Raw genomic sequence first — 24,273 nt, 5'->3', positions numbered from 1 at the left:
AGCATTTTTCATTTTCTGCCCTTCCCCAAGAGGCATAATTCTCAGTCTTCTCTTTGGCAAACACCTGCTGGGAAATCATTCACATTATAGCTTGGACTTCCTGTTTCTCACATGCATCATAAACTATTTGCTGCATCCATCCTCATTTCAAAAAATCTGGCAGACACATTCAAGTTGACCATTACAATAATCTGCATATTCAGATGAAGAGCAGGCCGTTTGTGTTAAAAAAAACAAAACCCAAACAAACCCCACCCCCGCACTCCCTTTTAACGCTGTCCTGGATTCCTTTATTCTTGTTCTTCTCATTCTGAGCGCATCCCACTGTCCACCTCTCAGTCAAAGATGTGCTCCTATGTGCCTCTACAGCCTTTATTCTTCTCCTCACAGCTTTGTGTTCCACACTTCTTCAGCTTTGCTTTCACGCTCTTCATTCCAGTCTGACTTGCTCTGACTCCAGAGCAGACCAAACTAACAAAAGATAATAATTAAGAACTACCTATATTCATGTATGGTTCATTATTTTCTACCCCAATAATATCTTTACAGTGTGTGCTTTAATTGCTTTGCCTGTACATCTGAAATGACCACATGATCTCTGCCAAAGATACATCCAGTAAAATACTGAGGAAGTCTGATCCATGGGCATAATGCTAAGTGAGTAAATAAATAAATAAATAAATAAATAAATAACTCATACATGCTTGCAGTTAATCAGTGTACTGCCTTCTGTGAATGAATGTAGACTGGCTATAATGCAAATACAATTATAATTGGATTCACAGCAAGGGTAATGCACTGGAACCTTTAAATTGAATTATTTTTTCCTACACAGCAATGTGCATACTTTTCTGAACTGTTCAGAGGAGCTCCCGTATTGCAGACCCTACAGCTCAGATAACAGATGGTAAATTATGCTAGAACTGTGCTGAGCTTGAGTACTATGTTTGCGCTATTGCAGGTTTAGGAAAGGTGTGCATCAGTATCCTAATGTTATCTGTTATTAGGATTATTATGCACTGATTAGAAGTTTTTAATATACAAAAACACACAACTACTACATGTTAATATATAGGTCTAGTCTAGAAAACACTAGTATGGATTTAAAAGTTAATAATTAGGAAGCTACATGTGTAGTTCCACCCACATGTTTGAGAACTTGAACAATAAAATACATATGGATATATGAATTATGATGCCCTACCTGGAGGTCCAGGTTCTCCGGGTGGCCCAGGTAACCCATCTCTTCCTGGCAGACCTGGTTTGCCATGAGCTTGGGAAGCTAGCATGCCAGCTGGCAGTTTGAGCTGAGATACAAACTGAGCCATTCTCTCTTCATTCATGAAAAAGGGAAAAAAAGCACAAAAAGCATTAGATGCTTTTGCCCAGTCGGAAAAGAACTTATTATTCAGTCTAACATTTTAAAAGTATCTGAGCTTCATAACCTTTCTCTAAGCACTCATCAAATTATTGAACTGCCAAGGTTTGTGGTCTACAGAAATTTACATACATTTTTCGCAAGTTGGGCAAACAGCAGTTTCAGGGGATTTCAGTCAGAAAAATGTTGGAGTGGCAGAAGAGCCCCCACCCCCACACTAGCCATCACTTTAAGGCAGGTTGTGTCTCCATATAGCATTTCCCATGCAAAAAAAGATGGGTGATCCAGTCACAGATCTCCCAGTTTCTCTTACAATTATGCATTGAAACAAGTGGAGTTCTGACCCATCCTGCATCTGACTCACAGCATGCATAAAGACACACACACAAGCACCACACCTGGCCGCTTATCACCCTTTTCCATCCGAACTGCTGAACAGAACTGGTTGTGGGTGAACAAAGAGGCAAGTCGAAAGTAGCACTTCGACCTGACTCAGAAACAGGTGTGTCCTCTTCTGGGAGAGACTGAACTCCCTCTTTTATGGTCAGGCTTGCCTCTTAGGCTGCTCCTGGCTCCAACTTCCTGTCTGGGTGCTTAAGTGGCAGCAGTGGTGAGGTGCACCTTTGGATCCAAGAATCATACAGCTTGACGAGGCCATAAAGGTGCATATCTGTGTGCATATTTGCATGCGTACCTTTTGCCAGGTTAGGCTGGTGCTCTAGCAGTATCCCTTCCTGGAGGAGGCGGACCAGGCAATAGTCATTTCTACCCTGGTAGCACCCATCCCGACCTACTATGAAATGGCCTGTCTGGGGTTATGGTTGAAGGCAGTTCAGACACTTTAACTGATCCTACTGTTGCAGACAGACTCTATGTTGCATAGAACATGTAGCATTAATATATAGCATACAGCACATATATTTACATTTTTGGCTTTTTATGTAAACCACTTTGAGATTTTATAATAATCAGACAGTATATAAGAAATTTAAAATAAATAACTAAATCACGTTATTGCTATGAATATTATTGCTTTGATTGAAAAAAAGGTTCAATTTAAACTGCTTCTTTCATGCAATCAAGTTATGTCTGACTTATGGTGACCCACTGAATGATGAAAGTCCTCCAAAATGTCCTTCCTTCACAGCCCTGCTCAGCTCTTGGAAACGTAAGGTGCCTTTATGCGTCCCATATTCAGTCTTCTCCATCTACTGCTGCCTTTGACTTTCCATTTCAGTGAGTCTTGCCTTCTGCTGATGTGCCCAAAGTACAGTTTCAGATTTGTCATTCTTGCTTCTGGCTAGTTTTGGTCTGGGACCCACTTGTTTATCTTTTTGTCACTCCAGGGAATTGGCCAAGCTCTCTTCCAGCACGGGTTTTGCTCTGTTTTTAAAGCATCACTTTTCTTCCTGCCAGCATCCTTCACTGTCCAGCTTTCAGTCATACATAGTGATCAGGAATACAACAGTGTGGGCAATCTTGGCCTTGGTCGCCAGTGAAACATCCTTAGATTTGATGATCTTTCCTAGTTCCTTTGTTGCTGCTCTTTCAAGTCTCATTCTTTGAATTCTTGGCTGCAGTCTCCCTTTGAAGTGATGACTGAACAGTGCTGTGCAAAACTTTCATAATTTCAGTGTCTTAAGTGTTGACAGTAAAGTTCTGTAAATCTTCTGCAGTCGTGATCTGGGGCTGAAGTATTCTTCTGCATGTGGATGGCACACCCAGGTCCAGAAAAACTCTGATCTGTGCTACCTACCTTCAGAAGTGAGGCAGGTAGGCAGAAGGGACAGGGTTTTTCTTAGTGATGGCACCGCTCCTTTGGCATAGCCTTCTGAGGGAGGCCTGTCTAACTTGGAGGGCTCCTAATGCTACCAATCAAAAGGCACTGCACAGCTATTCCATCCTTTTTTCCCCCTTACAGTTTTATGTATGTATTTATTTTAGTGAGGAAAAAAATTGGAATAAATGATGGGAAAGGAAGGGAGGATTACAAAAAAAGGAAGGCAACTTTGTTTGGACCTTGTGGATAAGGCAGGGTGGTCACCCAATGAAAAACCTTGTCTCCACCTGGCTTTGGCAAGTGGTAAAAACCTGACTCTAGGCAAATCTCTGAGCGAGGGCAGAAGAGGAGAATCTTTTTTCAAGCAGAGGATTCTTCCAGGAAAGCTCTGTTAGGGTCCACAGATCAGGGTGGGTGGGAATGGAGCCAGTGATGGGTGATGCTGAAGCCAAAAGAGGGTGGGTGAAGCCAGCAGTGAGTCACCCATTTTTTTCAGGAACCTCTCTGTCTCTCTCACACACACACCCTCTTCCCACCCCCTCACCTTTCTTCTTCTCTTCTCTCCTCCCCACTGATCATGGTATGCGGCAATTAGGAATTATTTATTTTTGGTAAGTCTAATTGCTGTGTGGGTTAGGAGAGGCTGAGGAGGGGAGGCTACAGGCAAGGTTCAAAGGCAAGGATTGCTCAGCAGCACCTCTCGCAGAAGTCTGCTGCCAGGTGGAGATATGTTGGCACTTTGCTGTGGCTGCTCTATCAGCACAGTCAGTTTGAGGTTGTTCTGCGTATTTCTATCTCTGCAAGCAGCCTTGCAGTGACAGTGTAGAAGTAGTTTAAATGTTAAACTAAGGATGGGATGCCTGTGCACACCTTCCACGTACCTCCCTCTGCTCGGTCAACACGACCATTGAGACTATGTTCTGTTAGTTCGCTGATGAGGGAGGGCTGCTGGAACATGGGAAGTGCACAATCGTGTCAGCTAAGAAAGCCAGGTACATTGAGTGATCCCTAAGCTGATTTCAGTTGGCCACGCAGATACTTGTTAACCACAGTGCAGGGCACAATTTAGGCCACTCCTCCATGCTTAATGCAGCCTGCCAAGTGCTCAATAAACCCCTGATTTTCACTGTCTGCCCGGGACTGCTGTGTGGGAAAGTGTACTGGAACCACAGAGCTTGGGTTTAGTCGCGCTGATGTTGTGTACATGCTTTATAGCAATTTTCTAGGTCCTTTCTGATTCCATTGTTATGATCACAGTTAATGTGAAGGTCTTCTGAATGTCAAACAAAAATTACTTTGGAACCATCTACAAGCTATTAGCATATGAAGAATCTGCCTGCCTCAGGCCTCTATTTAATCTGCTTGGATAAGTGAAGTAAACATGGTGGAAATAGTTTCACATGTTACATACAACAGGTACAAGAAGCAGAAATCAAAGCGAACATTTGCAACAGGTGTAAAAGGATTTCCAATTATGCATTCCTCACCTTCAAAAACTCTAAGAACCTCTTGCCGGATATACTTTTTCATTTCTTCAAATGAAACTGAGTCCGCCTGATGAAGATATTTAAAAAAGAAAAGAAAAAAAGATTAAGAGAGATGCTCTTGGCATGAAAATGAGCAAGGCAAGCAGAACTGTTTTCCAGTATCTATTTAGTGGCTGCCTAACAGTACAAACATTTGTAAATATTATGCAGTGTGAGGAAGGAAAATGCAGTGACAGTAAAATTAGCATAATTCACTCAGATGGAGAATCGCTCCTTTCTCTAAGGCTCCTTCAACAGCCAGTTCACCTTACCGACAAGCCTGGAACGCCTGGTGCTCCGGGAGGGCCTTTAAGACCTGGCGATCCTGGGTTGCCTCTGCTGCCCATGGGCCCCACAGGGCCTTCAGAGCCTTTGTCTCCTGGTAAGCCAGGCCTTCCTCTTTCGCCTTGTGGGCCCCTGTCTCCTGGTATACCTTGGTCCCCCTGGTGGAAGCAAACAAGATCTTCAGTCACGTCAGCTTGTTTGACCCTTTATCGTTTGAATCTGTTGAAAGCACAGTCAGGAGCACTAGCAACTGTTCCATTGACCTTAGTGCAATGTGCAAAGGCATCGCACAGGGAATACTGTGATAAACAACAGCAGCAACAACAAATGCTTCTGTTTTCACACTTGAGCTCTGCAAAATGTATGAATAGAGGGCATTGAAGTTAAGGATTCAGAGCAATGATGACAGGCACTGGCTTTTAGAAAAGGAACAGCTTCCACCACATAGTACCTACTTTAAAAATGTACTTGCTTCTGCAGTGATGGCACAAGAGGTCAGAGGAAATGTGTGTGGGAAAAATCATCCTAGCAATATAAGGTCTATAGGCTAAGTATACAAACATGTTTCAGGAATCTGACAAAGACAAGCAACACAGAACCTGAATCCCTAAAAGCCAAGGAGCTATGTAATGGCTCTTTTGGCCCTTATTCAGGTATGAGCAAATAAACTATTCAGGAAGAAAGGGGTTGCCTCCAGTGCTGTTCTTCTGTTTGCTGAAGGTGCTTTGATCCAACAGAAACTTCCATGAATGAAGGGGGAAGGAGATGCTTATTCACTGACTCTCCCTTCTCTCTGCAACCCCACAAATTTTATCAGAGCAGGAGGTTCAGAGCAGTATGGCCTGTGTTGTGGGGAGGCCTGCAAAAGAAAGGAATTGCAAAACATCTCCCGTCCCTTTCTGCTCATGAAGGCCTCTTCTGATCAGTATTTGATGTGACTGGAGATAGCACTGAATACAGTGCAGTTTGAAGGGAAATCACCATGGGACAGTCCCTACTTGGGGTGGGCCCATTGAAATAAATGGGACTTAAGTCAGGCATGGTGAGTGGCACAACTGTAGAATTTTGACTGTGAAGGCAATGTACATAAAGGAATTTGCTTCACTTCTTGAGTACAAAGATAGAGATGACTCTTCCTACCACGTGATGGCTGCTTGTTAGCCCACCACGAACCACATACTACCACTGGAGGAGCCAGTGACCAGTATGATGTGGTTTTGACTGCCATCTGTTCAATTACCCTATGTTGCCATGCCTTTAAGAGCAGCTTGGTGTACAGGTCTTGCTTTCTGTCTAACAAGCTACCATTCAAAGAATAGGCACAGGCATTTTATTTTATTGTATTATTTTTTGTGGTGGTGGGGGATTAATTGGCAACCCTAACCTGGCCATGTGTGAGGAAATTTTCATCTTGTCTCCTGTACATACCTACCCATCCATTAAGATCTGGGCAGGAGGTCCTTCTAAAGAACCATCCCTCAAGGAGGTGAAAGGGCTAGCAATAGAAGAAGGGCCTTCTTGGTGGCTGCCCCCATTTATGGAACAAAGAAATTTGGCAGCCTCCAACATTGTTCTCTTTTCAACACAAGGCAAAAGTAACCCATAGAAATATGTAAGCTACCTTGAGTTCCTTTAAAGGAAAAAAGTTAGGCTATAAATAAATAGGTAATAGTGTGGGTTTAAGGGGTAGAACTTTGAGTGAAGAATATTATTCAGGATTGATTCTGTTCAGCCTTGGTTGTCCGAGGTATTTTGTACTAAAGGAAACTGACATAGGAAATATCTTGTAAAGTTTAAATTTCTTAGAAATAAGAAGAAATACAATACTAGATAGGTAATTTTCATAGGCATGCCTACTTGCTCATTTTCTTCGGTAGAAAATAATGAAATTTGACAAATGGGGCATAATGATTGCTGTTATGCTTGTACTAAGCTGTATGAACATGCATTTGGACTTTGGGTTGCAATCCTAGACTCACTCACTTGGGAGTAGACCCCATTGGACTCAGGATGACTTACATCTAAGAAAGGAAGATGACCCGTCTTAAGTAAAGACTGTATGTATAGGATTGCTATTTTGAGAAACAAGAATGTCACAAGCAGCTCTTGCGTCACCATAGTTCTAGACTGTGTACAGTAAAGAAGAATGGAAAAGAGAAAGTAAACAGCTCTGGAGTCCTGAATTTAAAGTGGGTATGTGGTGGAAGGGACTGTTCCAAAAAATGTATGCTGCACATTGATCTGATAAAATGTTTGATGGTTAAACTTAGGGTAAAATTATTCATGCGGTAAAAAAGGAAGAGAGAAAGATAAAGACTACAGGCTGAACTTTCTCTCAACTGATTTCACCTCTGAATCTGTTTGCTTTCCAAAAGATTCATGTTTGCTACTAACCAAAATTAATACTTCAGTTGCAAGAGCTCTGTAACTGTTGATGGAGTGGTGGCCCAACTGAATCTACAACAGATTCTGACTGCAGTTTATATAGTCATTACTGAACATGTAATACAAATTCACATTCACTTATCCCAAATTACTAACGAATTCAGAGAAGCTGCAAAGATATATTATAATTCAAGATATTGCTACCTGTTTTAGAATAGAGGCCACTTATAATGGAAATGCATGAATTCATGATTGTGTTGCAGCAGCACAAGCAGGACTCATTTTATAGTAAGAATATGAAATACACGCACAGAGAATTTTAAGGGTGTTGAACTTGCTGAGGAAAAGGTACATGCAAGTATGGCAGATTCAATAATGAAAGAGCCTTTACAGAATATGTAGTGACTTTGTAAACATTCTTCCTGCCAGTCCTTTCAAATAAAGGCATTGGAATTGGTCCTGCTTCTCCTAGAGAAGAACCTTCAGAGGTAGTGGGTACAGATTCGAACTCAGACAAGGAATAAAATTCAGAATCCACAGCTGAAACATCAAGGCCAGTGAACCACACTGCCAACGAGAATCAGACAGTTTCAAATTCTGTGGGAAAGTTTAGAGAGTATGCTAATGTGGAGGGAGGGAGGCCACCATCAGTCTGAGAACAGGGTGACAGGTTAAGAGGCTGGACCATTCGAGAAGTGTGAGATACTCCAAGCAATTGGCCCTTAGTCAGGAGGATGCACCTTGCAGGTATGGTCGCTCTTTCAGTTCATTGCCCTCATAGCTAGCATTCTAACTTTTTGTTATTGACTTCTGGAATACTCTTCTTTTGTACTACAAAGCCAGTCTAGTTGGTCAGCCTTAACAGAATGAAGCTTCTTAGTTGGAAAGCCTTTGTCGTGAATTGCCTAGAAGGAGTAGGGAGAAGAATGGCCACAGGGCACCAGGCTGCTTTGGCCAAGAGCAATCCCTAAGAAGGCTGCAGGATCACAAGTTAGAATTATGCAAGACAAATGTGATAATGATCTTAAAACGTAATCAAACTTCTATGTACAAGTACAGCTTACTCGTTCTCCTTTGGGGCCCCTGTCACCAGCTTTACCTGCTAAACCCTGGAAAAGGGGACAAAAAGGATGTTAAGAAGACAAGCATCTTGTCAAAATAGTTTAATTATGAATTTTCCACTATGGACAAAAGTGAACAAATAATATTTGCAGATAACTGAGAATGCTCAAAGCACTGCTTTCCTACCTGAGGACCAGGCAATCCACTCTTCCCATTTATGCCCTAAAATAAATGATTCAGTTATTACAAAAAGCTTCTGGTCACCTACATTACAAGCAATGCATATCTTATGATGAAAATTGTGGGGTGAACTGTGTGTCTCTTAGTAAAACTCTAGGATTAGCCATACACAGCTATAAAGCCCGCAGGAAAATATCTGCAAAAACTGGACTAGCAAGGTGATTAAATATAGTGGCTGTGATTTATTTACATGCAGGGCTGCTTTTAAGCCTCAAAACAACTGTGTGAAGCAGCTCAGAGAGAGAGAGAGAGAGACAAAGTGTAACTTCCCAATGGCCACTTAATAAGCTTCATAGCTTCTGTGAGGTCACCTAGCTTGGCTTTCTCTCTGTCCTGAAGCTCAAGCACAAAGCATCAGTACAAATCAATGGTTCAGAGGAATAAATGTTAGTAAAATATCTATAAACCTATAGTAAATATATACTCAAACTATTATCACATAAGATGGGGTATGCAAGGTTTTAACATATTATATTATAAATTATTTAATACAATAAAGGTAAAGGTTTTCCCTTGACGTTAAGTCATTCATGCCTGACTCTAGGGGGCGGTGCTCATCTCCGTTTCCTAGCCGAGGGAGCCAGCGTTTGTCCGCAGACAGTCTCCGTGGTCATGTGGCCGGCATGACTAAACACCAAAGTGCACGGAACGCTGTTACTTGCCCAACGAAGTGGTACCTTTTCATCTACTTGCATTTGCATGCTTTCGAACTGCAAGGTTGGCAGGAGCTGGGACGGAGCAACGGGAACTCACCCAGTTGTGCAGATTCGAACCGGCGACCTTTCGATCTACCAGCCCAGCAGCACAGAGGTTTAAACCACTGCGCCACCTGCAGTCCCATTTAATACAATATAGTATATTAAAACTATGCAAAGTTTTTTTTATATTAAAGACATTGTCAAAAGACCCAAGAATCCTTCTAATTCCTTTGAACATCATGCTCCCTCAGCATTCATTATGTGCACAAAAGTTAAGTTCCACTGTATCCCATTACTGAACATAATTCAAAACGTTGTTGGTGGAGAAATTAAAGTTTCACATAGCTTGGGGCCTGGAATCTTCAGGGGATAACCACACATGCACTGGGACGGACTGCACTGGATTTCCTTCCCAGACGCTTGCCAGCCAAGCTGAAATGCATGAGCTCCCCCACACCCCTCCAGACAGTCTTGCCTGGCATGTGCCCTCTTTTTCTCTTTGGCACTAGGCACAGGCTGATTCACTCTGCGAGGCATTTAGCATTTTTACCATGCCATCCTATGTATGTCTGTTCCAAAGAAATGAACATTAATTATAGTAAGTGCTGGTAATTTAGACTTCATTGGTAAATTGCTTACTGGTATTCCGGGTGGTCCTTCCGGCCCAGGAAAACCAATGTCTCCAATGGGACCCCTCTCACCCTAAAGGAAACGTAATAATTCAATAGCTGTAGTGGCTGAGAGCCAGCAGAATGCTAATACAGCAAGTGGGTGCTGAAATGTAAGTGCACTTACTGGTTCTCCAGGGATCCCCGGTGGCCCTGGAGCACCGTTCTTTCCCTGCGGACATTAAGAAAACTGCTTAAAATATAAATAATTTAGTCTACCCCACAATTAAAGCTGATTTAATGAGTTAGAAACCATTATGATAATGAATGCTTTCTCAATTAAAAGCCCTTCAGAGGCATTTGAAATGTTGATTACAAAAACTCATCCAATCCAACAGGGATACTAAAAAGCTGCTTACCAACAGTATGTTAATTAAAACCATTATAAAAGGATGCTAAGAGGAACATCCCATAAGGGCCCACCCCATGTGGCAGTGAATGGGAGGAAGGGACACCTGTGGATGGAGGGACACCCAAGATGACCTGTAGCTGCCTGCTTTCTTCTTTCCTGGAGCCCTCCCTGCAGGGCCTTTGGTGGGGATGGGACAGCTCAGCTGGACCAACTCTGTGATGGCTTGGCCTTCTCTAGAAGCTGACCATAATTCCATGTACTGCGACTAACACTACTTTTTCACGATGAAAACAGCATCTTTGGTGGCATACTTACAGGTATCCCTGGTACTCCTGGAGGACCTGCTGGTCCCCGATCTCCCTAAGAAAGAGATATTGCTTTGTAGCAAGAACATAAGGACATCAGAACATAAGAAAAGCCATGCTGGTGCAGATCAAAGATCTGGCATTCTGTGCACAAGTTGGCAAGCCAGCTGGCCACAGAATCCCTTAAACAGAATGAGGCAAGACCTCTGCCCACCTAAGCTCCTCAGCCACTGGGCTAGGCAGGCAGGCCACCCCTGTTAAAGTAGGAAGCACTCAGGCAGCAGGGCTAGCAGCCACTGAGAGCCTCCTCCCTCATGAGTCTCTCCAATCCCTTTTCAAAGCCATCCAAACTGGTGGTCATCACCAATTCCCACTGCAGTAAATGCTATAGTTTGCATTGCATGAAGAAACACTTCCTTTTATTTGTCCTAAACCTTCCACCAATCAGCTTCATATAGTTTTGCTCTCAGGCACACAGGAAATTTGTTCACAAGGACAAAGACCAGATAAAGAGTTTGAGAGACTATCAAAGGGAAGAAGGCCTGAGAATTATTAGCTGAAGAATCCCACTGGCACACTGCGTGGCCTGCACAATTTCCCTATAGGCAAATGACACCCTCGACAACAGGCTGAAGTGAATCAATGAGCTCAAGCACACCTTGCTCGATGGTCAGAAGATTTTGAGCCTTCTTTCACTTCTCAAGTCAGCTTGAGGAGCTTTCTGATTAGAATTAACCTCCTGCCCTCCACCCACAAAAGGATTCTTATCTGTGTATTTTGCTCCTGCCAGACATTTTAAACAGCGGCTCTTAGGATAAGGCAATTTGCTTCACACATTACCCATATGACCACCATTCAGAGAACTTCTATGACTGCTTAAGCATGACAGGGCACACCTATTTATTCTGTTGCGCCGCATGGGATTTCTATTGCCTGAAAAATAGAGCTTTGGGACTGCAGACTCTTACTATAGTGCTGGTAGAGTGTGAAGCCCTTGTCCACTAAAGGTTCTACATGGGGAAGGTGAACATCTTCCAGCTTTGGATAAACTGTCCAGGGGGCATATTCTAGTGCTGAGTGGGGAGAGGCCTGAAGTCTGACACTCCTCTAGGAAAACTAAGAAGAGGAACACTCAGAAGCCTTCAGGAAACAGCCAGTTCTGACAGGACTCTCTTTCTGAAGCTGACTGAGTTCACTGCACAGGCCTTAGGCTGCATTTTTCTGTCATTACATTTGCAGTATGATTAAATACACTGCAAGAGTACCCTTAGCATGATGCACCCTGCTTGCCTCCCTGGCTTGTTTTCAATGAAATCCACGGTCTACCAAAATGATTTCAGCTGAACACAGAACACTCATGGGCGAGCTGTGGACTTCAGCTCCCCTGCACTGTAATCATAGTGGGACCTGAGCTGAATTCGTGGCCCTGGCCATTCCCACCCTGGCAAGTATTTGCTGATAGAGGGTGAACTAGTGGCCTAATTCATTCCTCACAATTCACCTCATGTGAAAAACACCTGGTGGTCTCAGCAATAGCAACTCTGTTATGGTTGGATGCCCTCTAAAATATGGACACCCAAAATGGGAAGACAGACCAGCAGCCACCACCAGCAGCTTTTGGCATGAGCTTCCTGAAAGGAAGCTAAAGCAAAATGCTCCAACAACTGCAGGGGGATTCCAACATTATTGAAATCCTACCTTTATTGAAATCCTACCTTTTCTCCAGCAAGTCCTTCTAGTCCTGGTAGTCCCATTGGCCCTGGTTCACCCTTGAAAGAAAGAAAGAAAGAAAGAAAGAAAGAAAGAAAGAAGGAAGGAAGGAAGGAAGGAAGGAAGGAAGGAAGGAAGGAAAGAAAGAAAGAAAGATTATTGCTTTAGATGGTTACATCTTCCATAAATAAAGCCAATGGATATTTTAATGGCTTGGGAATGAAACTTGCTGCCAGATTCAGAATGTGTTTAGTTTCTGAATGGAAATATTAGTTTTGATCAAAAATTCTAGCCAGGGATGGAGGATCCTTGGATGCATGGGCCTCCTCAAGGTCAGCTCTTACCCAGTCAGTCCAATGACAGAAGCCTACTACTCACAGTTTTAAGCCTGTTCTGGACTGGGGTTGCAGAATGCAAGTGGGGCTCTTATACTTCCATGCAGAAAACTAGAAGTTTAGGGGAAGAGTTCTAGTCTAGTGGTCTCTTGCAAACCAACTTTCTACATGTTATTATTTATTTGCTTGTTATTATTATTTTGGTATGGAATTTTCAGCAATGAGTGCTTTTTCCTGCAGTCTGTAGTAGTACAGCATGAACACAGATTTATCTACCCGTGTGGTAATAAGCAGACTTTTGAGAGTGTACATAATGTCAACTGGAGAACAGTACTAGAAGTATTTCTGGAATCTTGTCAGCATTTCTCAAACAAAACCAAACAAAACAGCCACAAACCATTATATTATGGAAGCTTGGAGATTTGCAGGAGTATTCCATATAGTTAGTGCTGGCAAATGTGTCCAGCACTAACTATATCCTTGGCAAGATAACTATATCCTTGGCAAGATACACAGATTGGCTCCTTGTCCTCAAGTGGGCCCACCTCCTCACACAATTACCACAATCCGTTGGCCTGCTCTCTCGCTTTGGCTGCAGCCTGCACTGCCGCTCAGATGAAGAGCAGAAGGCTGGTGGTGGTGCCACCCTCACTGCCTACATGCCCAGAGAGGGATGGGTGAGGGCAGCAATCAGGAGGGGAGCAGTGGGAGGCTGCAGCAGGACTGATGATCCATGGAAACTATCCTGCAATGGGGATTTCATTTGGATAAGCTGGGTGCTTTGAAGAACCCGGGAAATGTCACTCACTGGCCTCCCCATTAGGTCAAACACAGTTTTGAAACAGCCTTGCCAGATAGTCACTCATACATATTTCCTGTGTTGGGTCTCTGAGAAACCGTAGTTAAAATGCTAAGCATTCAATACATCTCATTAACTAAACAAACTCAAGACTTACTGCCCTAATAGGAATAGAATTCCAATATTATAAGTTATATTAGAAAATAATTCTGAAAATGGCAGGTAGAAGGAATGCTGAGCAACAACTGATCTTCCCATGCTACAGAACATTTACGTCGCATTCTAACCAGTTACATACCACTGCTCCAGGGTCGCCTTTGGGGCCCTGAAAAAGACACAGAAATATCTCACAAATATGTATTTGTTACATTTGTATCTTACTTCTTTGCTGTGCTGAGCATGAAGTAACACAATTCACAGCAACTGGTGCTAAAGGGCATGCATGTTCTGATACTGGAGGAGGTGTTTAGTCATCAAGACTAATAGCCACTCACGGCATGATTCTCCTTGAATGTCTCTTACATAAAACACCCTGTTTGAGGAGAGGTGACCAGGCCTGTACACAATATTCTAAAGTGCAGTCATACTCTACTTTTGTATAAACATCCTTTTCTTTTCATTCCCAGACTGAACATGCTTGTCACATCTTACTCTTTGCTTATCACAATCCTGATCGTTATGAAACAAATGACCTCACCATTCCTTCAAACAGGAGCCCAAAGATAATAAGAACATATTTTTTTCCAGAAGTCACACTGAAGTCCAATGAAAGCAACTATCAACGTACAAAATTACAGTGGTATCTTGGCTCATGAACTTAATCCGTTGCAGGACTCTGGTCGTGACCCAAATTGGTCATGAGCCAAGTTAAATTTCCCCATAACGTTCGATGTAAATAAGGTTAATCCATTCTGTAACCATTTTTTAATTAAAAAAATGTGAAGCAAAGTGACAACATGACAACAACAAAGATCGCGGCCATCTCCCCCCCCCCCCAGGCACAAGCACGGCCATCTCCCTGCCCCCCCTCCCCCAGCATGGCTGAGATTGTGCCTGTCATCCCTGCAGGCATCCGTCATCCCAGCACGTTGGGGGGTCGGGGGGAGAGATGGGCATGATCACAGGCACACTGGGGGAGGGAGAGATGGGCGCAAACGGTGCGCTGGGGCTGGGGAGATGGCCGCAATCACAGTTCCATTCATGCAGGGAAGGCGTGCCTGATCAGAAGCACACTCCTGCAGGAAAGATGGGCGCAGTCTCGGCCATCTCCCCTATGGCTCGGCTTTACTGCTCCTGTCTTTCCTGCAGCAGCGTGCCTCTGATCACACACGCCTTCCCTGCACAAATGGAACTGCGATCGTGGCCATCTTCCCCCTGGGGCGGGCGGGGAGATGGCTGCAATCTTGGTCGCCACTCAAAGCAGTGTTCGCGACCCAAGTCAAAATTTTTCAGAAATGTTTGTTCGTGACCCGATTTGTTCATGAACCAAGGCGTTCGTGAGCCAAGGTACCACTGTACTAGTGCGTATCTTGTGCAAAATGAAAATGGCTAGCTTCCTTACAGCAGGATTGCTCTAAGGAAGGGATGAGGAGAGAGAGTGCAACTTCTGGGACTCAGTGCAATGAGAACTGGTGTGGTGTGGAGGGTAAAGTATTGGACTGCAAACCTGAGAGATCCCCACTTGGCCATGAAGCCAGTCACTTTGGGCCAGCCACTCCCGCTAGCCTAACCTTTCCCACAGGGTTGTGATGAAAGCTGCCTTGAGCAGAAAAGGTGGGATATAAATGCAAAGCAGTGTGATGCTGCTGGTGCTGCACATGTGATAGAGAATGATGAGTTACTTACAGGAGCCCCAGGTGGACCAGCATAAGTGGCAACGTTGGCACCGCCCTGCAGTGGGGAAAACACTGCATTTGAATTCATGCAAAATGAGCATAACAGCAGAATCCCGGTTTACAGAATGTTAAATACCTGCAGTTTATATAGGCTGCTCATGCCATTTCTTTCATTGTATGGCACACCCTGAAAAATGGAAGAGCCTTGTCAGCAAAGCTAAAATTCAGAACGAGCTTTAACTTCCTATAAAGCAAAAATGCAAACATGGTTCTCCCTGGTGCAACAGCATGAGGACAGAAGCATGCCCACCGCACAGGGATGCAGAGCCTCCAGCCAGGGGTCCCAGTCTGTCCCCCTGAAGGCCCCCAGAAGGCCATCCTGATTCCTCCCCGCTTTTTCCATTTGGTGACTTCTCCATTTTTGTATAATTCCACTCCCATTCTGCAAGACTGGAATGTCCCTCCGAAGGCTGAGTCCCTGGCACTAACCGCTGTTACCTACAACGTACTAGTATGAGTGGTGTTTCTGTCTGCCCCATCTGCCCGTTTAGCTCTGCCCACCACTCAACCCCCCACCCCCCAAAAGCTTCTCCAAAATGTAGTTTGGCCCTCCAGCTGAAGGAAGCCCTGCATCCCTGATGCAGCAGTTCAGGCCAAAATAAACCACGCATGCTGCAAGCTTCAGCGTGCTCCCATGGAAATCTGTTCCACCAGAATCCATGGGACATGCTTCCAAACACCTTTAGCAGCCCAGACCCCGGCAGCGTCATGCAGTGCACTTACAGATGGCCCAGGAGGTCCAGGCTTTCCGGGAGCACCGTCATTCCCCTGGACCACAAGAACAACAGACTGTGAATGCCTATGCCATGCGATACAAAGGCGGACACACTGACTACTTCATCAATAAAAACTGGCATCATCATTTAATCCTCCAAGTCACTCTCTGGGATCCGGAGTAACCCTCCCGCAAATGGAAGAACTCCTCTAGTTGTAGAAGACCTGAGTTCCAGCACAGGCCACTCACAGAAAGAAAGTAAAGCCAATTTTTCCTAGTCCCCCCTTCCTCCTGCAGGCTTTGCACCACTTTTTGTACTGGTCCAGAGGACAAGGAGGGAAAATGAGCAAGAGGGGGGAATTGCTTGAGTGGAATCCTACACACAAGATCTCTGGATCCAAAACACTACATATATTTATTTATATAGTTCTAGTATTGCAAACTGTTCACAAACAACAGCTTCTTGCAATCTCACAATACCTCACATAAGTTAGGCTACCAAAGACAGCTGAGTGAGTACACAGAAGTGAATCTGCTGGGGACCTCTTTTGATTTGCAGCCACTGGGCTACAACAGAGAATGTAATGGCAAACATTTGCAGCTCACTGTTCTTCTGTGGCAGAAATGAGTTCATTTGAACAGATGTGGCATAAAGTACGTGTACACTTATTAGTATCTTCTGTATGACAAGTTAAAAGGCGAATTTTTGTATGAATTGCACTCTGCCGAGACTTTTCTAGGCAATACAATGCTGTTGGCTAAACACAAAACAGCATTCCTTCCAGCCGGTGGAACACTGTGGTTAAACTTGAAGGCCTGCAGATGCTCCTATTCTTCACTTGCAAGATCATTCCAGTAGATCTAAGGTGCATGTGCATAAGGACAGCCCTTAGCATGGGCTGTGAGGAACTATCACTACCTGCTTCAGGATGTAACACAGAATTTGGCTGACAGGTTCTTACAGAGAGGAATAAGACTGGGAAAAAAATGGGAACATGCCCTTGAAGACCATGCTGTGACTTTTTCCTTAATGCCACAGATTTCATTATTATTTATTAACTGTGTTTATGTGTCACTTCTCATTTGAACTGAAGCCCAGAGAGGTTTGCAAAAAAGGAAACCAACCAAACAATCAAGAAAGATTGTTTTCTTTACATGCACTTTACATGGACAAATTCTCTTGGCAGCGTATCACGCAAGAACAGAAGGTTCATTTTTTTTCCTGGAGCATGTTCCTGTGATGGTGATTCATCTATTAGCATCAAGCAGACTGTGGTGGGTGAGCACTTCTGCTGTATTATGTTCCAGCTCCCGAATGTAAGGTTTAGACCCACAGATGGGTTGTGGGAGCTACAGGCTGCCGCTCATATCAAACCCTTCAGAACACTCGAAAGCTATGATTCTGGCAAATTCCTTTACTCCCCCCGCAGTGAATGATGTTGGCATACCTACCTGAGGTCTCTAATTTTGGCTTTTCGCAACATGTTGATGAAATGGTTCAATTATTATACATGAATGAGTGTCTGGAACAAGGAGCTTCAGCAAGGAGGACTGCTGAACAGAGTATGTGGGAAAATCAAAGTTCCTGCAATTGTCTGGTTTGCTTCTCTGAAAAATCGACTGGAAGAAACCACATTTACCACGGGTGATATTCACAGAAAGTGGTACAAGGCAAGGATGGAGAAATGAGGCCAAACAGGGTCCAGGATAGCAGTCACCTTGGGTGACTGAACACACACGAGTTAAAAATGGTTCTAGGGAAATCTTCTGGCCTCTGAGACTAGGAAGGCATCTCCACTGTAAACTTTCCTGTCCTTATCGTAAGTATCACAGCTATTCATCAAAAAACTTTCTTGTGAATGGGTAGGGCAAGAGTCCAAGTTGGCTGTCATGTTCACCTTATACTAAGTCAAAACCTTTGACCATGTACTGTGTAAGTTTGAGGGTTTCTGGCTTTAACTGCAGCCTTTAACTGCAAGGCCCTGGCCTTTAATTACAAGGCCCTGGCCTCAATTCCTGGCTTCCCCAGGGTGGGCTAGGAAACATTTCTGCCTGAAACTTTGGAGCCCTGCTGCTGGTCCATGTCTATACTACATTGGCTGCCTCCATATTAGGCAGCTTCCTATGTGTCTAACCTAGGACTTTCTTGGGGTCAAAGACTGAGCTCTCTCTCTCTTTCTTTCTCACTCTCTCTTTGAGCTATGGTCCTTTCATTGTTTCAGATGTAAGCAATAAAAACAATCCTGTACAAATTAAGTGGCTGTCACCCCAAATATTTATTGTGGCCTTAAAGATGCAGACAACCCCATATTTTATCAACTCCCTAGTGGCACTATACATGGCAGGATGACACAGTAAAACAGGATAAGCTGCAATGATTACTCTTAATTCTCAACTTGCACAGTAAAATAGCTATTTGGCAAAAATAATCTGTGCCTTTAACTAGGTAAAACCAGAGTAACAGATGTATTTATGTGCAGTATAATTTTCAAACTGTTTTACTGAAACTTAGATACTTGACATTTCCAAAAACTTCAGAATTTGTAGCAAAGCAGATTTCAGTCTGCACTGGAAATTTTTCATTTAATTGGCTTTGAGAAAAAGAAGTTCAATCCGCTTGTAGGTGTATAACCACTACATCACAGAATGACATACCTTTTCACCCTTTGCTCCTGCTGGGCCTGGATGTCCTGGTCTTCCGACTGCTCCCTGCAATGCAGAAGATTGATTCATATTTGTAAAAAATATGACTATAAATACTGTGTAATACTTAATTTGAAGTATTTTAATTAATCTTAGTCAGCCACCAGTTTAGGAAGCCAGGGAGAAATTTTACCCAATTGTTGTAATTTGAGTGGGTACAGTGGAGATTTTGTTTTCCTCGTACCAGCATCTTTTATAATACTCTTGTGTCTTCATCCCCTTTGCCACAGCCTCTTGTCTGGGAGGATACAGGCACTGGTACAGATGCATTTGGGAGGTGTAAGAGCTATAGCACACCAAGTGAGGTTCCCATTATGGATACTGGGGTATGCTGGCCCCAGGCTAGCTCAGGAGCTAACATACCTGCCGTACACCCAAATAGTAAGGAGGGACCTACAAGATTGGTATCCCCTCTGCTGGGCCTGATAGTCCCATCTCTCTTGAGGTATCCAGAACCTGTAAGTCATTTGGTTTTCTAAAGTAATTCTGCCCAAAGGCAAACTGGGAACCAAGGCAGGCATAGCAGGGTAGGTGAAATATGAGCGCCTGCTCACCAACATCCTTGTTTTCTCATTTCTAACCATTTGACATTTCAAAAAGTGCTCAAAGGTAGGTCTATGAAGAGAACATTGCAATAGTCCAGTCTAGCTGTAACTAAGGCACTTGTTGCTGTTATACTTTTGATAACAACGGCTGCATCCTAGTGATATGCCTATAGTGTGTGAAACAGTTCTAAATAACTTAGTGGGCGAGTTTCTGATTGCATTTCCATGTCCTCCCCCAGAAAGCTATCTACAGTGACTTGATATTGACACCTTCTCATAGTAACCTGGTTGCTCAAATGTCAACTGCAACATTCAAATGTTGCTCATTACACTTTGTTAAATTAAGAACAGTGGGTTGCACCCTGCACAGCAGGAAAGCAAAGATGCTCCCTCCAAAGAGAATTCAACACCCCCTCATCCCCATGATAGTCCTCCCAAGCATCTCTGCAAAAGCTTATCTTGAGGACTGAGGCATGGCTTGCCCAACCCACCTCCACCCTCCTCCACCTGATTCCTTCCTACTTCCCCAGAACACTGGTCCTCCCTGAGGGTCCCCAACCCTCCCCTGAGGCATATTGTGGGCACCAGTGGGAAGCAAAGGACCAGGAATCCAGATTTTTGAAGTGTCTTTGAGCTGTATTGAATACAAATAAGTAAAGGCAAGGAAAGGGACAACTGCACTTAAAGAGGAAGAGGAGTACTATCACCCCGCTCTTTCCAAGTTCCCACCTGCATTATTTGTGAACCATCAAGGCAAAATCCCATCAACTGGTCAGATGCCTCCCCGCCACCTCCCGCAGTCCTACACAGGAACCTTGAGTTAACTCATATTGATTCACGTAACTAGAGGGCTACATTTGGGCCAGAGGGTTACAAGAAGCTGAGAGCTAATTTGCATCATCACAGTACTCTCATGTCTTTGTTCCTTTCTTATCACCTTGTCTTTATTAAGGAGAGGGAAAGAGGGTTAGTTCGCATGACAGAGCAGTTTAACCTGTGAATAAGCTACACACTGTGGTTTGTCTGGGAAACAGTTCCATGGTGTATCAGACAGATGATTTGGTTCACCGTGGGTTTTCCTCTCCTCCTTCCCCTGTGGTCCTTCTGTGCATATCTCTAGGGTACTCAGAGGAAGGACCCCTCTTGTTGTTTTTCCCCACTGCAAGTGTAACCACTTTTGTTGTCACTCTGGCTCCCGTTTCCCCTTTTGATTTTTTGGGGGGAGAAGCATTTTATCACCTCTAAAGTGACAACCACTGAAAGCTCCTGCAAAGTGGCCAAGAAGCACATTGTAGCAGCTGTCACTGGTTCATCACCTTTTTTTAAAAAAAATTGCCTCTGGGATGGATGGATGGATGGATTTATACATACATACATGCATACATACATATGTCTGGAGTTGTGCAAATTTGCAACTCTGACTACCCCAAGGGTGGCATCCAGACTATGGAATGTGCTTCCCAGAGAGGTTTGCCTGGCGCCGACTTTATACTCTTTTTGGCGTCAGGTGAAGACCTTTTTATTAGCCATCATTTTAATAATTAAGGTTTTTGAATGTTTTAAGATCTGACCACAGTCACATTCTCTTTTCTTTTTTCTTCCTTTTCCTTAGTTTTAATGAAAATGTTTGTTTAATGTTGGCCTATTATCTATTGTTTTAATTATTGCATTATTGCATTATTATATTCTATTTTAATCACTGTAAGCCGTCCTGAGTCGTTCATCAGAAAGTACAGGATAAAAATGTGATAAATAAATAAGGGTATGACTTTCCCTCATTAGGGTCCTAGATGGTGCCTTCTGACAAAACACAGGAAGCACCATTCATTGATATTGACATAGCAAAGCAACATGTAGGTTAATTTGTAGCTTTGCTGCTCACTGTCAAACAGTAAATTGCCAAGTAAGAACTGGAGTTGCAAGGTGATCTTTGTGGCAAAAAGGTGTGGTGCGTATATCACCCTCTTCCCAGAAAGATCCTCTAGTTGTTGTTTGGACATGTTGGACATGCTGTTGTTTGTTTCCAGTGTCCTCCACCTTTCTACTCTTTCCCAAGTCTCTGTGTGTTCAGGGAAGCAGAAAAAATGCATCCAATCCCATCTATGGGAGCAGAGAGTTCTGACAGCAGTCAAAATTCAGACATCTTTGAAAAATGAGTCTTTTGAAAGGAATACACACAGTTTGCATGTTCACCATTTCACAGCGGTCAAAATAGAAGCAAGGGAGCAAATTAACCGATTAGTGGCACCTATGAACTTCTGAAAATCCAATAAAAATGAGTAGCAAACACTTTTGTGCAGATCTCAGGTACAGAAATAAAATAAGATAGTGAACAAATGAAAAGCATTCCAATGTGAAGGGGCTATCAGTGGCTGTCACTCTGGAAATAATGAAAAGCTGTCTTTGGAAAATAAAAAACAGGGTGGCTTGGGCAGGGGGGAGCTGCGGCAAAAGATGTTGTGTCTAGCACAGGGGGGAGCGGCACCAGTGATGGTCACTCCGAAGTGCTAACTGGCCTCTGGCAATGGCTTGGGGAAGCTTGGCAAGAGTGACATAGGTTTCTCGCTCACTTGCCATTTCCCTGCATGGGATCAGTTGCCTGGCTTTTGATGATACGATGGCTCACCACGGGAACAACAATCCCTGGCCATAGGATGCCAGGGCAGCTTGTTGTCAGCAAATAAGCCTACATGTAATAACCTGCTTATTTATGCAGGTTTGTGTGGCATGGCTAGTTACCCATGATGGGTTGTCATGTTGCACAAACCCAGTCGGTCAGGCAGAGAGACAGGCACACACAGAATGTGCATGTTTACATGAAATAGATGGTAAGACCAATTTATTTCCGATACAGTCAATTGGCTCTTTAAGCAAAACGATTTCTCACTCTGTTGCATTAATTGATGTTAAGTGTCATAAAATTGCCAATTTAGAGCTATAGAACTGCATGACCAGCCAAATGGCAATTATCACGGAAATAGCTCTTCCTAGATATTATTCCCCTCCCATATCTTGCTTGTTCAAATTTCAGCATTGTTAGCATGTTTGACAATTGTTTGTTTAAACCATCAAGGAATGCAGGCACTGGGGGTTTTTTTTTCTTCAACTAAGCACTGCTGCAGGACAAGTTCCATTCCTCTTGGCAGGATCCTGCATATTCCTGCCTTATAGACAAGAGGGGTAATCGTTAAGTTGCAAGCATCTGGGTTCATTGGGCTCACTGGTAAGGATGGCATCATGTACTTACAGAAGGTCCGGTAGGCCCCGCTAGACCAGGAAGTCCTGGAATACCCTGAAGACCCTACAATGAATCAAAGATGAATAAAAATGAAAAAGATAGCAAGGATTCAGGGAGGGGGCAACTGAAAATACATTGCACATATTCTATTCAATTCCTTGGAATTGCCTGAAATAATACACTGTAATCCCAAGCAGATCTACTTCGAAGTCAGCCCCATGTGTTCTGTGGAACATGAGCTCAGGAAAGTACAAACAGGAAAGACTGCAGCTTGAACTTGTATAATAAAACCCTCATTTTTATATGAAATTTAATCACTGCTTTGTGTCACCGTATCAGAAACCTTCCTTTGATTTCGCCTTTAACTGTGTTTGCATTTTTATGCTCCGTGGTCAGACAAAGGGCATGGTAATTATTTTTTTCTATATCAGGGAGGTAAAGGAATCAGTAATTTTGCATAGCTTTATATTTCTTTTAAAAACGGTTTCTTCACAGTATTGGCCATGTGGATGCAGTGCATCTCCACATAAAGTTTATACGTGGCTTGATATGGAGTTTTTGTTATTATGATGATTTTAGGTCACACAACTAATAAGCTCCACTTGATTTGTATTAAATTTTCTTAGATGAATTTTCTGTACCTGAACATCACAAGCCTCTTCTGATAATGGAGGATCGCACTTCTCAATTTCTGTCACCTAACTAGCGTCTAACAATGATACTGCTTTCTATGTACCTTAGTTTTTTCTTTTCTTTTTAAAGTAGAACACTTCTATTCAATGTATTGGTTGGAAAGAATATACATATGAAACATAAGGAGCTAATTTAATATCTTTTATTTGCTGCTAGAAAAGTAATAGTGTCACAATGGAAAGATTTTAAATTTACAGATTTGAATGAATGGTATAATTTGTTGTGGAAGGCAGGATTAATGGAAAATGGTAATACAAATTACAGGTTCTGAGAGGCCAACAAATGTTTGATTCTTCTGATGCTGTTTGGTTACAATTTACTGAATATACTAATAGAATTGAATATGGGAGGATGGTACCAGCAAGTTATAAATTATTATGGCTGTTGTAACAGTTCCTATAGCCAGTGCAGAGATAGAGGTTAAGAGCATGGGTTTGGGACTCAGGTGACCTGGGTTCTAGTGCCCACTTGGCTATGGAGCCAACTAGGGGGCTCTGGGCTATTCACAGATCCTCAGCCCAACCTACCTCACAAGGTTGTTGTTATGGGAATAAGACTGAAAGCTGGAGGAGAATATTGTAAGCCACTGAGTTCTTTGTAAGAAAAAAAGGTTATAAATCTAATAAATAAACAAATGCATCCTGAAGGCCTTTGGACTCTTATTTTATGTAACTTGATATAGGGGTGTGAGGGGAAAGGAATACAGATATGTTAAATGCATGTTTTCAAATTTTTGTTTTTGTTTCTTTCATTTTCAATAAAAGAAACTTTAAAAAACAAACTAGCATGCTCTTCTGTTTGATTTTGTGAGTAAAACACTTTTTAATGTTTGAAAATTCTCTTGGTTATTTACTCCCTAGCATGATGCATTTGTTATTATGGTTTTAAATAGCCAAATATCTGACATCAACACAGAGATTAATGCATTGTTTGATGCAATGTATAGTGTACCTCATAAATA

At 43.0% G+C, this 24,273-nt stretch overlaps 1 protein-coding gene across 1 annotated transcript in view; it reads right to left on the bottom strand.

Annotated features, from left to right (window-relative positions):
• Nucleotides 1-393: 393 nt before the first annotated feature.
• Nucleotides 394-24,273, bottom strand: part of COL19A1 (collagen type XIX alpha 1 chain) — a 213,541-nt gene continuing 189,661 nt past the window's right edge. Inside the window, exons 31-46 of the mRNA XM_044421897.1 lie at nucleotides 22,629-22,682; nucleotides 18,789-18,842; nucleotides 16,142-16,186; nucleotides 15,495-15,545; nucleotides 15,369-15,413; nucleotides 13,822-13,848; nucleotides 12,395-12,448; nucleotides 10,690-10,734; nucleotides 10,150-10,194; nucleotides 9,994-10,056; nucleotides 8,603-8,638; nucleotides 8,419-8,463; nucleotides 4,957-5,127; nucleotides 4,646-4,712; nucleotides 1,205-1,333; nucleotides 394-471 (exon numbers count right to left, since the gene is read on the bottom strand). Coding sequence (XP_044277832.1) covers nucleotides 431-471; nucleotides 1,205-1,333; nucleotides 4,646-4,712; nucleotides 4,957-5,127; nucleotides 8,419-8,463; nucleotides 8,603-8,638; nucleotides 9,994-10,056; nucleotides 10,150-10,194; nucleotides 10,690-10,734; nucleotides 12,395-12,448; nucleotides 13,822-13,848; nucleotides 15,369-15,413; nucleotides 15,495-15,545; nucleotides 16,142-16,186; nucleotides 18,789-18,842; nucleotides 22,629-22,682 — 972 coding nt within the window. The 3' untranslated portion in view covers nucleotides 394-430. The remainder of the gene's footprint in view (nucleotides 472-1,204; nucleotides 1,334-4,645; nucleotides 4,713-4,956; nucleotides 5,128-8,418; nucleotides 8,464-8,602; nucleotides 8,639-9,993; nucleotides 10,057-10,149; nucleotides 10,195-10,689; nucleotides 10,735-12,394; nucleotides 12,449-13,821; nucleotides 13,849-15,368; nucleotides 15,414-15,494; nucleotides 15,546-16,141; nucleotides 16,187-18,788; nucleotides 18,843-22,628; nucleotides 22,683-24,273) is intronic.

The sequence above is a fragment of the Varanus komodoensis genome, unplaced genomic scaffold (assembly GCF_004798865.1).
Source record: "Varanus komodoensis strain SLA01 unplaced genomic scaffold, ASM479886v1 scaffold12, whole genome shotgun sequence".
Taxonomy (NCBI): Eukaryota; Metazoa; Chordata; class Lepidosauria; order Squamata; family Varanidae; genus Varanus; species Varanus komodoensis.
Note: the sequence above shows the minus strand (reverse complement) of the source record. Positions and strands in the feature narration are given on the sequence as shown.